Here is a 16728-nt window from a genome sequence, read left to right as displayed (position 1 = left end):
TATTTCTGAATACTCCATATTTCCTTAACTTACTTTTACAAAAGTAAATTTGTGTCTTTAAAAATTTCACTTTCACAAAACATAGGACTCATGATTAGTTTTGGAATTGTCATCCACTCATTTATTCAACAAACAGGTTTTGAGCACCTACTGCGCGCAGGCTCCGCGCCGAGTATACGGTAGTGAAGGGACAACTTAGAGTCTATGGGGTATGGCTGACAGACATATGTCCCCAGGTTTTTCCAAAAAGAACAAGTGCCCTGGCTCTTTTTCCAGTGTTGTCACATGGCCACATCCCTGTGGTTAAGTGGATCAATTAAATCTTTCCAGAATCCAACTTTCTTAATTCTCAAATTTCAGTGGTTTTTCCCCTTGCGATATGCAGTCTGTATATAAAGCCGCATCACCATGACTATTATTGCTCTTAATCACAGCATCTTTATTTAGTTGTCCTAAAATTAGGTCTCTAGCTCAGCCTAATTTCTTTGAACCTCGCCTTATTTCTCTCAGTCCTGCCTTTATCTTATCAACTAAGCAGAATAAAGGGGAGCCTGGGGTCAGGGCAGGTGCAGTGGTCTCTGGTTGGAGAACACAAGGCATCCAGAAGGACTGACTCAGCCTCGGGTCTCAGCCTGGGCTCCTCTCATGGCCATTCCCACTGTCCTGCATTTCACGGCTGCCCCTGTGCCTGGGGCAAGCTGAGATGGTGGCTCAGGTCTCCACATTGTTTCTCAAGCTCAGAGAGGAGAGAGAAAACAGACAAACCACAGATGCTCAATTATCCCCTTAACTGTCATTTTCTTTTTTTACTGCAGTTTTAAACACAAATGCCTCTGGGCACAAAAGGATGCTGTGTCTGGTTGCTAGTTGGCCTTCCTGGAAAAGCCAGGCCAGATGAACCAGATGCAAATTTCTTTGGGGGCGGGGGGGGGGGGGGGGGAGGGTGAGTTTGATTTAAATTCTGAGCACCTTTCTTTGCAAGATTCCCCCATTCTCAGGATATAGCTCCCAGTGAAGCTGCCTCAGGGGGTAGGGGAAGACTTTGTTCTCCAGCCTGAGAAAGCACTCTAAACTATTAACCACTCTCTTCTCACTGATTGTCCAATCTTTTTGTTAACAAAGACCTGGCAAAGCTGAGGAGGTACGGGAGACAGCAGAGAAACACAAATGGAGAAATGGGTTGGGGCGGGGGGCACGGAGGTGGTAGGAGAGACCAGCAGTGTCTGGTCTGAGGGGGTGTTTCCCTGGGGAGGTGGTCCAAGCTGGCACTGGGCACAAACACTTCCCTGGAACAGACACCTGAGTGACCGGAACCAGGCAGATGTAGCTTTAAATCAGTGAGTATCCAAGTGCAGTTTGCAAGCAGCATGCATCAGAGTCATCCCAAGGGGCCATTGAAAAACATCAGTTCTAGGGGCACCTGGGTGGCTTGTCAGTTAAACATCGGACTTCAGCTCAGGTCATGATCTCAGGGTTCTGGGATGGAGCCCCGCTTCAGGGTCTCCGATCAGCTGGGAGTGGAGTGTGCTTGTCCCTCTCCCGCTGCCCCCACCCCGCTCGTGCTCTCTCTCTCTCAAATAAACCAATAAAATCTTAAAGAAAAATAAACAAAAAGAAAAATATCAGTTCTAGAGCATCATCCCAGACTGATAGGGGATCTCTCTGGTGAGACCTAGAATCTGTAGTTTTATTATGCTCCCCCGGTAATTTTGATGCAGCAGGATGAAAACTGGTGAAAAAGCCTTTGCTCTCAGCCTACCTGCAACATTAGGCACATCATCAGGCTTCTCTGTGCTCTCTAATCTAAAAATGGAGCTTGCTCCCCCATCCTTGCAAAGTTATCTGAGGATTCATGACAGTACTTTTAAGTCCCTAGCACAATACCTGGTGCCCTGGAAATGCTCCATAAAAGCTAGTATTAATGACAGGTTTTCTAGCACAATTCTTAACATGTGCATTCAAAGTTCACCTGCCATCCAAGTTCAGGAAAGATCCAAAGGGACTGATGCAGGGATTTCCACGCCACAGTTTTCCACGCCAGTTTATTGTGAATTCAGAATATGTTTCTATGCAGGGACTCCCCTCCTCCCACAGACCAGTAAATCACTCAGGGTGTGGGGGGGTGTTAACTTACAGGGGTGGGGGAGACTATCAGAGTCCATGGACTGGGATGGGAAAAAACTACATCTTTAGTTTTTACCAACCTCAAAGGAAAGGTAGCATTTCCTTCAATTACAGACATAGGCACCAAACCACTATGGTACAGGCAAGAACTATGTCATCAGTAGAAATCGCTGCATTACACCTGTTGGAGATATCTCAAAAAATCACATAGGCTCATTACTTTGAAATTATGGTGGTTACTAGACCCATCACAAGATCTTGTTATTTAAGAGACACCTGGATGGCTCGGTGGGTTGAGCGTCTGCCTTAGGCTCGGGTCATGATCCCAGGCTCCTGGGATCAAGTCCCACATCAGGCTCCTTGCTCAGTGGGGAGCCTGCTTTTCCCTCTGCCTGCCACTCCCCCTGCTTGTGCTCTCTCTCTCTGACAAATAAATAGATAAAATCTTTAAAAAAGATCTTGTTATTTAATACATTATAACTATAAAATTAAAATATTTTGATAACTATACTTCAGTTGGTTCCCTTTGTATTTTACTTTATGCATATAAAGACATTTTCCTGAAGAGTCCACAAGCCAAGAGGGTCCAGGGTACAAAGTTAGGCTAAGAACTCCAGGGTTAATGTCTACTTCAGTTGTCCTGTGAAGTGATATTTATATCACCTCACACCTGCTAGAATGGCTATTACCAAAAGATAAGAAAGTGTTGGCGAAGTGAAGGAAAGGAAACTCTTGTGCACTGTTGGTGGGAACGTAAGTTGGTGCAACCACTGTGGAAAAGCGTATGGAAGTTTCTCAAAAAATTGAAATTGAAATATCATATGATCCAGAAATCCTACTTACCTGTTTATCCCAAGAAAATGAAAACATTAACTTGAAAAGATGTCTGCACCATTATGTTCATTGCAGCACTATTTACAGTAGCCAAGATCCAAAAGTTACCTAAGTGTCCAATGACAGATGAATGGATAAAGGAAACATCACACACACACACACACACACACACACACACACACACACACACACGTATTTCTCAGCCATAAAAAGGGAGGAAATCCTGCCCTTTGAGACAACATGGATGGACCTTGAGGGCATTAGGCTTAGTGAAATATGTCAGACAGAGAAAGACACTCACTTATATGTGGAGTTAAAAAAAAAACCCAAGTTGATAGATCAGAGAACAGGTTGATGGTTGCCAGCCAGAGGCAGAGGATAGGGGGTGGGTGAAATGGATGAAGGGGTCAAAAGGTACAAACTTTTTCTTATTTTTATAAAATAAATAAGTCCTGTAAGATAATGTACAGCATGGTGACTATGATTAATCATACTGTATTATGTATTTGAAAGTTGCTAAGCATAAATCTTCAAAGTTTTCATAAGGAAAATATTGTAACTATGTGTGTTGATAGATGTTAACCAGACTTATCATTCCACAACATATACATATAGCAAATCATGTTGTACACCTGAAACTAATATGTCAATTATCTAAAAAAAACAAGTGACTGAACTCGTCAGGTTGTCTGCTGAGGAAGGATTCGCAAAGACTCATATGACCAAAGAGATAACAAGTATTTGTTAGCACTGACTGACCATGGGTTTTCTGGACCTTGGTCTGGGTGATGAGGACATATCAGTGAACAAAATAGGGATAAAGCCCCTGCCCTAATGGAACTGAAGTCTCTCTCCGAGTGTGTATGTGTGTGTGGTCTATTCAGGTAGTACGATTCATCTACTGACATTGCCTAACTTTGGGAGCCTTGGTTAGCTCAGTTAAGATGGATCATATAAGAACTTGGAGTCTCTTCTAGCTTTAAATTTTTTCAAATGCTGACAATGATGAGGCATACTTACCAAAGCATTTGCTACGTGGGCAAACCTTTCAGGATAAGGAATCCCTTTGCTTTTAAAACAGTGTATTTTGATCCAGAAATTGGCAACCCATAGAGTTTCTCAACGATTCTCTTTTTGTCCTTCATTAGGTCTATTTACATAGATGTTGTCAGCATCTCACCCATATTCTCTTGGCCCTTCATGGAGGCCATTTGTTGACAGTTTCTGTACAAGCTTCCCATGCCTCCCTCTCTCTTTGTCAAAGGGAACAAACTTTGTCCATATACAGGGCAAGATAGAAGTTTAAGGATTGATGTCCTTGGAGCAACTCTCAACCAATGAGGCGTAGGAAAGGGTGGATAAATACCCAAGCATCTTCACCTCCAAAAAGACAATTCTACAGTGTCTCTCCCAGAAGGTCTTCAGACTGAGCTCCAGTTACTCACAGTGGTAAGCCATCATTTTTAAAAAAACTCTCCCTTCTTCATCTCACTTTTCCACTCACCATGTTGAGTGAGCTTCCTGGACTCATCTCCCAAATAAAGTACTTGTATCTAAGTATCTGTCTTAGGTTCTCCTTTTGGCAGAACCCACACTAAGGTAATATATTTATTTGACCTGGATATACAACTGAAGATGCACACATGTGGAAGGCTCAAGTTGACCGACTTTCCTGAACAATTTGGATTTGTACTACATCGTGTCACTTTCACAGAACTGCTCCTGCTTGTACATTTTGTACCTGCTTCAGACTGAATCGATTTTTTCTCTGCCTGGAATCTCATTACTGTTTCTTTGATGACACAGTGCTATTCATCTGACTGGTTTGACCAAAGAATCTGAACTCATTGAGTTGTTAACTTCATGGAATGATTTTATTCTTTCAGTAATTGCTACTGAGTGTGTTCTTCCCAGTGGGTAATGGGGATACAGCCATAACTCAGTCTGATTCCATCTGTCTAATCCATTTAAAAAAATCAATCTTATTCTAATCCAAAATAACTCCCCTCTCTTTTGCATGGGCTAAACTTGTATCTGAGAAAGAGGTAGCAGTAGATAGGCAGTGGCAGGAGACATGGTATGCATTCTTATTCTCCTTTTCTTTCTTCTAGAATCTTTCTCCAAACCATGGGGATCTCACACTAGCACACGGCCCAAATCTGTGGGGAGCAGCCTGGAAGGGAAGTTCCAATAAACAGCTGGCTGCAGTCAGCTGCCTTGGAGATGCTGTTGGAAGAAGGGGAAATGCCTGCATGTCATTTGAGTTAGCCTAAGACTACAGCCTCTGCTACTGAGAGTGGCCTTGGTGTAGATGGTCCATGTAGATTTAGAGTAAGTTTCAGCTCCACCCGGACCCCTTCCCCCTGCAGAAAAGTTGCCCTATCTCCCTTTAGTTCCTCCTGTGATGCATGCCTCCAATGTGCTCTCCAAATTAGGCATCTCATTACTTGGTTAAATAGTTTGACATGTTCTCTTTTCCCTCTCCATGGCCCATCACAGACAAAGGGACCTGGTGTCTTCTTCCATGTCTTGCAATGGCTTCCTGCCTGGGGGAGGATGCTTCCATCTTTCTCTTCTCTGGCACGTGATATACTACATCTTTTCTCAGACTGCTACCTCTGGCTATTTCCTGAGGGTTTCCACCTTCTGAAATTTCCAGGTTAAGAAATGAACTCTTTAAAAAAAAAAAAAAAAAAGATTTTATTTATTTATTTATTTTTTGGAGAGAGAGAGAGAGAGAGAGAGAAAGAGAGAGGGTGCCTGGGTGGCTCAGTCGGTTAAGCGTCTGCCTTCGGCTCAGATCATGATCCCAGGGTCCTGGGATCGAGCCCCACATCGGGCTCCCTGCTCCGCGGGAAGCCTGCTTCTCTCTCCCCCACCCCCCCTGCTTGTGTTCTTTCTCTCGCTGTCTCTCTGTCAGATAAAGAAATAAAATCTTTAAAAAATAAAAATAAAAAAAAAAAAGAAAGAGAGAGAGAGCAGGGAGAGGGGCAGAGGGAGAAGGGAAGAATCTCAAGCAGACTCTGTGCTGAGCTCAGAGCCCAATATGGGGCTCGATCCCATGACCCTGAGATCATGACCTGAGCCGAAATCAAAAATCGAATGCTTAACCGACTGAGCCCCAAGCAATGAACTCTCTATATACAGTGTCCCTCTCAACATCATGGGCTAAATGTCAATGACTCCCTGGTCCCCCAAAGAAGAGGAGGCCCCCACCAGTGTCTTCCAGTCTACTAGAGAGCCTTCACTACACCTGCTCTAATCCAGAATAATCCCCTCTTTATGTCTTTTGTTGATAAAAGCCTTTGGATCAGTTCAGCGTCTTTGAAAGAGGGAAGTGGAGTGAGTCTTTAGTCATGAATCTGGCTTTCCTTGCACGTGGCTTTCCAAAATTTAGTAATTTTTTTCTTCTTAGTTGTGGTATCTTTACCACAGTCTTCCACTGTTTGTGACCTCTGGGGATGGGACTATTTGTCTTTGGTTCATGTCATCATGATGTTACATCTAACTTTATTCTAACTCATTTGCATTCCCCAAGTTCATAAAGAAAGCATTCTTGGTTACTCAAGAAAACAAATTCAGGAAATCACTGGATTTTCTAATAACACGATGGGAAAAAGGCAAACATTTATTTTTATTTGCAAGTGCAGTTTCTGCCAATAGTTAGTGCTCACAAAACCTTTTAAGCTACAGTAACTTTTGGTAAACTCAATGAATATTTATAAAATACCCAGTGATAAGAAAATTACAGAAAAATTTCTATTACACTGTTGAAAATGTTTGGAATCCAAAATCCACAATTTTCTGCAATGGTTTTTAATATTTGTTCTGGTTAAAAAAAGATTTTCTTTTTCTTTCTACTTCTACATAGTCCTGGTTAAAGTAATACAATCTGTTCCATGAACTTTTAGGACGGCCATTTTCTGGATTTAGATTTTTATTCATACATATTTATATTATTATTTTAATATTTTACATAAAACATTGATTTGTTGTGTTTTATGAAACAAAATTATAGATCCTATTCATGGTGAGACATTTCCAGTTTGGGGGAAAAACTGAAAAATCTAATCTGTAGAAGGTCATTTTATGCCTTTTTTTCTTTTTTAGCTATAATAAATAATTAGCAACCTATTAATTACAAAAATTCTTAATTATGCTTAGAGAAACCAGAGCATTTTCACAAATTTAAATCCCTATTTGTTACAGTATGTTGAAGTCATTAAGAAAAGCCTCTGGTTTTCCAGTTTGGTAACAAATGGCTTTTTTTTTTTTCTGATGCATAATTAACAGAAACTAATGATGACTATGTAGCTCTTCCAGAGTTTTTAAAGGCAAATCTATATTGGCCTACAGTTAACATGCAAATTCATCCAACAAGCAACACAAAATGTATTGTAGTAGTCATTCATTTTTATCAACATTCAAGAAGATCTAGTCAGCAGCACAACTCCCCTATGTCGGAAACACATTATAACAGGGTCACAACTGAAGTCAGAACACACCTGGTAAAATACCCCCTTCCTAATTCATCCTCTAGAGTCAGTCCTGACTTCCAGCACGATACAGGAACAATAGCAATACTGCGGTACGACGGTAAATACAGACAAGAGTTTGGTGTGCTAGCATACAGAGTTTTCAAAACAGTGACAAACAAAACCAAACATCTTGCCCTGTTCTCTCTCCTTTCCCTTAGTGAGACTGGAATTCTCAGTCTTCCTTTAACATTCAATTTGGGGAACTGAGTCCAATGATCCTAGCACTGAAAATTGTTCCCTTGGCGGGAAATGTGGCCACACGGGGGTAGGGGTGGGGGGGTGGGGAGGGCGGTGGGGCGGGTGGGGGGTGGGGGGGAGTCGCACCCACTGGAGAGAGGGCGTGACAGGGGAAACACCCTGCTGTGCAAATATTGGTCTGCGATTAATAGCCTTGAAGGAAAATTTGAATTTTCCAAAGATTTAGCTTTATCTCAAGGAGTGGCTTGGTGGCCTACTGTGGCTCCAATTTTGTTATTTTTGGTTGGATAAATGAAATGTGCACCTCCATCACCATCACTCTTAACTCTTCCTCCATCACATAAGACACTTGTTAAGATAAGAAAGATATTCTACTAAAGCTGACGGTGATTGAGAGTCATTCAGTATTCAAAGTTCCTAAAGAATCGTTGTTTCTCTGAAAGGGATAAAAAAGTAGGAAAGGCTTTGTTCAAACTCTTGCTAGTAAACAAGTATTACTTCAACTGATACTATGGCTACGTGACATCAAAGTACTATAAATTATCAAAACTATCGTACAGAAAAATTACAAATTCATTGCAAAATACATTACACTGCTACCATTAAGAAAAAAGTGCTTTTTGTTTTCCTTTCTTTTTTTTTTTTTTTTGCCAGAAAAGTATTCTTTCAATATAGAAAATCCTATGCGTTACCCTGCATGTGGCTAGGATATGTCGTAACGGAGTTTGTACTGAGTCCTTCTGATTTGCTGGATGAAGGGTTGAAAAATATAATAATGACTTATTAAAGCCGTGTTCCAAATGACCACGCCAGCTGTCAGTGGAGAGATGCCTGTTTTAAGACACAAGAAGATGCCCTGGTCTGTTGAACCCTGCCTGTCATCACATTGTCCCACTGATCAGCTGGTTAGAGTACACAGGCCTTTTTCATGTTCCTCATGTTCTCCTGAATTATTCTCATGTCCTCATCTAGCTCTTCCAACTATTCCACCAGTAGAATCCTCTACTCAGTGATGTCTGTATTGTCTCATAAGGGGAACGATGCAAGATGGCGGACCTGCCAGTTTCAAGAATGGATGTCCAAGGAGTTCCTGGGCTGTGGCTCTTTGGGAGGGTTCCCTCACCAGCATCAGGTCTAGGAATCCCCGGAGCACTGAAGAAACCTGTGAGAACACAAGATCCCATCCTGAGGACTAACACAGAAACCCAACCCAGTTCCCCTAAAGTGGTTTCCCAGCCACTTTCCAGTTAAGTCATTCTATCAAACAGCAGCAAATTCTAGAAAGTCAGCTTGAGAAGAAAGAAATTATGGAAGCAAAAGCAGGTACTGCCTTTATTAACATACGCTGTTTTCTTGACCTTCTTCAGTATATGTGCTGCCGAAGTGAATGCTCCTTTACCTTCTTCGTGTTTGAAATAATAGCAGTTAATGATAGAGCAATGAAACATGATGGTCGATTTGCTAAATTAAATAATAATAGGAACAATAGCATTATGAAGTGCTTACTATTTATAGGCACTGGTCACATATATCTGATGGAAGTGTAGTACAAACATGGAATAGTTTTATTTTTCTAACAATTGCAACCATCTAGGCTTTTTGGACTCCCCCTTCTTGAAAACAAACAAGGTTCTGGAAGGATATCTGACACAGATAGTATGTTTTCCTGTAATTTCTTGTAATTTACTTTTTGAAGTATATCTTACATACATTCAAATGCATAAATGTTAAGTGTATGTCTTACAGTAGTGTGTGTGTGTGTGTGTGTGTGTGTGTGTGTGTGTGTGTGTATACACCTATTTACTCTCCAGCCCCATCACAATACAGAACACTTCTACCACTCCGGGGGGCTACCTTGGGCCCCCTTCCTGTTAATACTCATCTCCCTGCAACGAGTCACCACTCTCCTGACTTCTAGTAGCATACATTAATTTTGCCTCTTTTGTCCTTTATAGAAATGGAGTTATATACCATCAGCTCTTCTCTGTCTGGCTTCTTTAACTCAACATTGTGTCTGTGGGATTCATCCCTGAGGTGTGTGGTAAAAGCTTTAAACTTGTCATTGCTGTATAGTATTCACTGTTAAATTATACCACATATTATTTATCCATTTGGAAAACAACCTTGGGTGGTGTCTAGTTTCTGACCATTAGGATTAAGGCTGCTCTTGTATGTGACTTGGAAGAACACCACGCCATTTGCATTGGGTGTGGGACTATTTTGATACCATGCTATTTTAGCCACTTTTGATTATTTAAAAATGCAGTAAATGTCTTAATCTCCTGTTCAATTCAAGCAGTTTCCTGTTTTCCTGCAAGTTCACACAACTATAGGGGTGATTCTATTGGGACTCTTCTCTAAGCTTCAGGGGTGGAGAGGGTAATTCCCCCCTAAAAGGCAGCCTCGGTTCCTCCCAGTGCCAGACTGGCAGTTGCCAGACTGGTGTTTCTTTGACTCAACATCATTATTTTCTGAGCTTGACCCTACTTGGCAACACTTGGAAAACAGGAAAGACCCTACTTGTTCCCTTAACCATGCCCTTCATTGCCCTGTACGATCCAGCCCCTGCTCCCCTCCCTGACATGTCTTACCCTTTCCCCTGGCTCGCTTTGCTCAGCCTCAGAAGCTTTCCACCTTGGCACAGGGCCCTTGCACCTGTGGTTCCCTTTGCCTCAGACTTTTTTCTCCCGGATCTCTGCATATCTTGCTTCTTCCTTCTATTCATATTCCAGTTCAGACAATCTGTCCCCAGAAAGGGCTTCTTTCACCTTTCAACCTAAACGAGTTCCCAACACCCCTCTCCTTCATACTCCATTGCATTACAGCATTTGCTTTGCTCCACTCCCTGAAATTATTTTGTTCATCCATTTGTTTGTGGTTTTACCATCTGCCTCCCCAACTAGAACACAAGCTCTATGAGAGTCAGGAAATCTGAGGTCTTGTGCTGCAATATCCCCAGTAATTAGAACAGTCCCCAGTATGTCACAGGTGCTCAGCGAGGGACTTCTCGTCGAGTGCCTGACTCTTCTAGCCAACCCTACAAAAGAGGAGCCAATTGTAACCCATTTTACAGACAAACTTCAGAGATGGAGAGGCTGAGTCCCTTGACTATTGAGTGAGCAGGGAGAGCAGAGATTTGAATCCATGTGATTCTAATTCCAAAGTGGATGCCCATAAACCAGGATCTACTTGTGGATACGATATGCCAGTCTTTGAAGCTACAGAGAGACTAAAATATCTAAGAATGATTTTGAACTTCAGCAACAGATGCTGCTTCTCACCTTGTGTAGGTCCTTCACTCTTGGAGGTAAACTGTCCCGAATCCTCCGCATGGCCTGGAGGGGAGGCTCATTGAAGTAGGGGGGTTCGCCATCGATCATTTCTATCACCATGATCCCGAGGGACCAGATGTCCACCTGTTAGGCACAACCCAACGGTTATCTCAGGCAAGGAGAACATTCTGAAATGTTGGATGTGTCCAGGGGACCCAACAGATACATACCCATTTATAAATTAAGGTGGTATTTGTAAACTTCCAAAACCTATAGCACAGATTTACAGCCTGAAGTGCCGAGTTACCAAGTTTTTGCTAATGGTCTTCATTTGCTTTTTTATTTTAATTGTTATTTTTATTTCATTTAAATTCATTTTAATTAACATATAGTGTATTCATTTGCTTTTTAAAGACAACTTCAGTGAAGATTCTGCCATTTAGGTACACAGGAGTATCTTAACATTCTGGAGTTCGGAACTTTTTTTTTTTTTACTGCTATCTTTGGTGGTTACCTATCAGGGCAGATGATAAAAACACCCAAATTTTATGTTATGAACATAGAGAAGAAGTTGCATTTAAACCATAAAAAAAGGCATCTGACATATTCATAACAAACTGCAAAATCTACATTGCACAACACGATATATGCTGATCCTTCTATTAATTTAATTTTTAAAAATAGCTCTTCCTTCCCTACATTGGGGTTCTTTCCTTTGCATTTTATCATTTTGAAGCAGCGTGCACAAAACCCTGCCTTACAAAACCATTTTCAGGGAACGGAGAAAAGAAAAGGAAGAGACAACAAGCAATTCTTTCTGAGTGCAACATGGGAAGTCAGGATGATGAGAAGCCATAGCTGGGCTATATCAATTCCCAGTTACAACTGCTTCCCCGTTCCAGCCGCATTCCACCTCTTATCAGTGAGCTGCATTCCTGTTATAACGCTTGCTGTGATCTTCACTGAGAATTTATGCTTTTGGGACCACAGTGACAAACAAGTCGAGTACTCATTCAAGGGCAAGCAAAGAAGGGAAGGAGAGTCGAGTCTGCCTTCACTTATGCCGATATCCTTAGTTCACTGGTCCATGCCACCTCTTCATGCTTCTCCTCTCTTAGAATCACCTTCCGCACCATAATGTGTGGAAACGCTGTGTGCCCGGCTGGAACGAGCTCCTTACTGCCGTGTGCATAGACTTGCGTGCCTCAGGGCTTTGCTCACAGTACTCCCTCTCTAGAAGGCTTTTCCTCCACTCCTTCTGGCCCCTCATTTTCACATACCCAAACCTTATTCGTTAACAGATTATGAGCAATTGTTTCTTTTCCAAGGGAAACAGAAATTGTGCCCTATTTTAAAATACATTATAATATTCATATATAATTTTTTCTAGGGGAAAACGTTACTGCTCAGCCAAATATTACCTCTATTTTGCAGAGCTTTCTCTGACCATCTATCCTTTGAGTCATGACACCTGCTAATCTGTGCATTTCTGGCCACGTTTCAAGTTGCATTGCCTTGCTTGGGGTATGCCTGCCACTGAGGGTGGGGTCAGAGTTTATGTGATTCCCCCTCACCCCCAGTGGCTGTTTAGGACCTCAATAAAGGCCTCTGGATCAATGTTGTGGCAATTTCCTCAATGGTGACCAGTCCCCTTGCTGCCACAACCTACTCTGTGACAAGTCTAGTGAGTGGGGGTCAAATACAGAGTCAAATGTCATCACCCCGATCTGTGGTCATTAACTCTCTCAGAACCACTGCATCCCTAAGCCTGTCCAGCCACCCCAAAACAATGACTGTCACCCCCTTACCTCTGTCCCATAAGGTAGCCTAGAAATCACCTCGGGCGCCATCCAGTAGGGAGTGCCAACCAGTGATTTCCTCTTGGGCACCTCCTTAGAAACTTGAGCACAGAAACCAAAGTCCGATAACTTTATCTGAAAAGGAAAGGAATACAACAAAGTTAACAATCTAAAAATGCCAGCTTCCAGATGGAGAAATAGAGTTTCAAATTCAAAACAAAACAGTCTCATGAATAGGCCTTGGAAATACTGGTGGTTGTCAGACCTTTTTATTGGAAAGGCACGATCCATTTTAATGGAGAAACCTCCCAGGCTCCACCAGGGTTCACTTGCAAATGTGAAACCAAAAAAAATTTACAAATTACACTCCAAACAACAAATTTGTTAAAATTCAAACCCACAACTTAAGTAAATTGCTATTTTTTTTTTTAAGTGGGCTCCATGCTGGGCACGGAGGGCTTGAACTCATGATCCTGAGATCTAAGACCTGAGCTGAGATCAAGAGCTGGACGCTTAACTGAGCCACCCATGCACCCCAGTAAATTGCTATTCTTTTTTTTTTTTATTTTTTATTAACATGTAATGTATTATTTGTTCCAGGGGCACAGGTCTGTGATTCATCAGTCTTACACAATTCACAGCACTCACCATAGCACATACCCTCCCCAATGTCCATCACCCAGCCACCCCATCCCTCCCACCCCCCCTCCACTCCAGCAACCCTCAATTTGTTTCCTGAGATTAAGAGTCTATTATGGTTTGTCTCCCTCTCTGGTTTCATCATGTTTCATTTTTCCCTTCCTTCCCCTATGGTCCTCTGTCTTGTTTCTCAAATTCCTCATATCAATGAGATCATATGATAATTATCTTTCTCTGATTGACTTATTTTGCTTAGCATAATACCCTCTAGTTCTATCCACATCATTGCAAATGGCAAGATCTCAATTTTTTGATGGCTGCATAATATTCCATTGTATATATATACCACATTTTCTTTATCCATTCATCTGTTGATGGACATCTAGGCTCTTTCCATAGTTTGGCTGTTGTGGACATTGCTGCTATAAACATTGGGGTGCACGTGCCCCCTCGGATCCCTACATTTGTATCTTTGAGGTAAATACCCAGTAGTGCAATTACTGGGTCATAGTGTAGCTCTATTTTCAGCTTTTTGAGGAACCTCCATACTGTTTTCCAGAGTAGCTGCACCAGCTTGCATTCCCACCAACAGTGTAGGAGGGTTCCCCTTTCTCTGCATCCTCGCCAACATCTGTTGTTTCCTGACTTATTAATTTTAGCCATTCTGACTGGTGTGAGGTGGTATCTCACTGAGGTTTTGATTTGGACTTCCCTGATGCCAAGTGATGTGGAGCAGTTTTTCATGTGTCTGTTGGCCGTAAATTGCTATTCTTAATGTGAGTTTTGTACATACTGTTGCTGGTTAGGTTGTTTTGCATTGAACACATTCAGATTTCCAAGTACCATGAGAGGATTAAAATGATCAACCCCATTTCTGTATTTGAATTAATGCAAGACCCTATTATATAGAATGCTAAGACATCACTTTGAAGTATTGGCTCTTCTTTTTGATTTCTTCCTTTGCTTACAACAAACTGAACTGGCCAATGTAAACATCAGCATAGGCAGAAATATGGGTGTAGAAACTGGGTGTTAGCACTTGGTTACTAGGGGTTTAAGGTGGCCATCCTGGGCGCCTGGGTGGCTCAGTTGGTTAAGCGACTGCCTTCGGCTCAGGTCATGATCCTGGAGTCCCGGGATCAAGTCCCGCATTGGGCTCCCTGCTCAGCAGGGAGTCTGCTTCTCCCTCTGACCCTCTTCCCTCTCGTGCTCTCTATCTCTCATTCTCTTTCTCTCAAATAAATAAATAAAATCTTTTTTTTTTAAAAAAAGGTGGCCATCCTAATGACCCAATGTATATATATGTTATTTATCTTAGATGTCATCAAAGAGGGGAAAAAAAAAAAACCCTGAAAACCCTTGCACAGAGCTTTTAAGATTATTCTTAAGAACCTACAGCACCATTAGGCTCCCTGCAGGTTTATATAATCTGGAAGACCAGGATTGGGTTTATTTCTGGGGGCCGTGATTCCTGTTCATGATGACTTGGTCTGAACTTCAGAGGGCCTCACTGAAGAGGACTGCCGCCTAGAGTTGTTGGTAGTGATAGAATATGTTCAAAGAAAACGACAGTTCAGAATGGGCGTTTTGAAGGTAAAATTTCCACAGATTAAAGGTATGGTCTCTATGGCACAAGTTCTGCCTTAATTCTCTTCAGAACTCCCTGAACTTTTTCAGCCTTTTTCTCTGGCTCTTTCTCTGCTGCTCGCACCTTAAAGACTGGGCTTCCAAGGGTTTGGGTCTTAACCCTCACCTCTTGTCTTTATATGCTCTTCCTGGATACTCTTTCTCCTCCCACGCTTAATGCAGACCTCTCTCCTCCCTTCTCAACCTATATTTCCATTGAGTCTGTGTTTCCACATGGAGTTAATTTTTATGAAAGGTATAAAGTCTGTGTCTAGATTAATTTTTTTGCATGTGGATGTCTAGTTGTTCCAGCACCATTTGTTGAAAAGACCATCTTTGTTCCATTGTATATGATAGCAGATCATGTGGTAGAGGACGCATTGGTACTCTTTTTGAAACCATTACTGACTTACTGAAGAAAGCTGCTTCTAGAATCAAAGTTGGGACACAGATAAAATGGGGGTAATGTTTTGGAAATTATTTGTGTCTTTTTCTATCTCCTCATGATCATGATCTCCTCTCTAATCAGGCCAAGGTTAGTGGTGGTGTGGTTTGGGGAGGGAAGAGATTGGATTGCTCCAGATGGAATGCTAGAGAAAGCTGGTTTAATGGAGAGATGCTTTTCTCAATTGCTTTGGCATATCAAGAATCAAACCCAGATGAGTCAGATCATAGATTTCCCATGTGGTATAAAGAAGAGGTCATGGTAGCTGGTCCATAATCCTTGTTACCCTATTGTTAAAGGAGTCTACAATTCAGAGAAGTGAAAAGCCTATAGACCATCCCTTTTAGCCTGCAATTGTTTGCAGGAGAAGACAAAGAACAGTCATTTGATTCAGGTCCCAACTTTTTATTATACATCACTTCCACCACCCTAAGCAGATGGCGGTGGCCTTCAGAAATACCTGAGTAGCATACAACTCCAAACAAACAAGGGAGAGGAACAGCCACATGCATCTTTGTTCAGAGGTAATATTCAAAATATTTAATAACGAGAATCATCTAGACCAATTGGAGTCTAGACATGAAGTTGAGCTGTGTTCTGGAGTTATCCTGGGGGCTTTACCATCTTTAATGAGGCAAGAACATCGCAGTAAAGGGCTGTTGTAATGGGGGGATACTCTAATGATTCAAAACAGTGGCTATTAACCAACAAGCATGAAAATATTACAATATTTTAACAATGGGTATAGACATACTAGTGAATGCTGGCCTCCTGGAGAGATGGCAACAGAGTGGGTGGCAGTGAACTTGAGGCAATGCTATTGGCTTCCATGGTCTCTGTCTGTTGTGCAGGGGTCCAGAAGCTCCTCCAGATCTCAATGAAGGAATGGAAAAGTGGCTGGCACAAGTCTAGGGTTGACATGGGGAGCCTCAGGATGGCTCTCAAGACTTGAAACAAGAGGCTGGAGTTGTGAAATGTTGCAGAGGCACCCTTCTGAAAAGCCCAGAACTGTGGAACTAGTGGTCACCACTCCTGGTAGCAGAAGAGGCCAGTTATGCCAAGGCAGGGACCAGAGAGGAACAAGAAGATGGGTCTTATATCCATCACCTTGAGTTCCCAGAAGCCACATTTGTCCCTTATTCTCTCAGACTCCTTGAGAAAGAGAGGGGTGGGAAATGAGAAGAGGGAGTGGATGGTGGCCAAATCTGAAAGATTGAGGTTCTAAATGTATCAGTTAAGGCTTACAATAATGT

At 42.0% G+C, this 16728-nt stretch overlaps 1 protein-coding gene across 1 annotated transcript in view; it reads right to left on the bottom strand.

The window, feature by feature from the left end:
• Positions 1-8692: 8692 nt before the first annotated feature.
• The window catches only part of PAK5 (p21 (RAC1) activated kinase 5), a 288487-nt gene continuing 280451 nt past the window's right edge, over positions 8693-16728 (bottom strand). Inside the window, exons 8-10 of the mRNA XM_036067827.2 lie at positions 12775-12900; positions 10976-11110; positions 8693-8856 (exon numbers count right to left, since the gene is read on the bottom strand). Of these exons, the coding sequence (XP_035923720.2) occupies positions 8701-8856; positions 10976-11110; positions 12775-12900 (417 nt within the window). The 3' untranslated portion in view covers positions 8693-8700. The remainder of the gene's footprint in view (positions 8857-10975; positions 11111-12774; positions 12901-16728) is intronic.

This window comes from Halichoerus grypus, chromosome 10 (assembly GCF_964656455.1).
Source record: "Halichoerus grypus chromosome 10, mHalGry1.hap1.1, whole genome shotgun sequence".
Taxonomy (NCBI): Eukaryota; Metazoa; Chordata; class Mammalia; order Carnivora; family Phocidae; genus Halichoerus; species Halichoerus grypus.
This window is presented reverse-complemented; position numbering and strand designations above follow the sequence as displayed.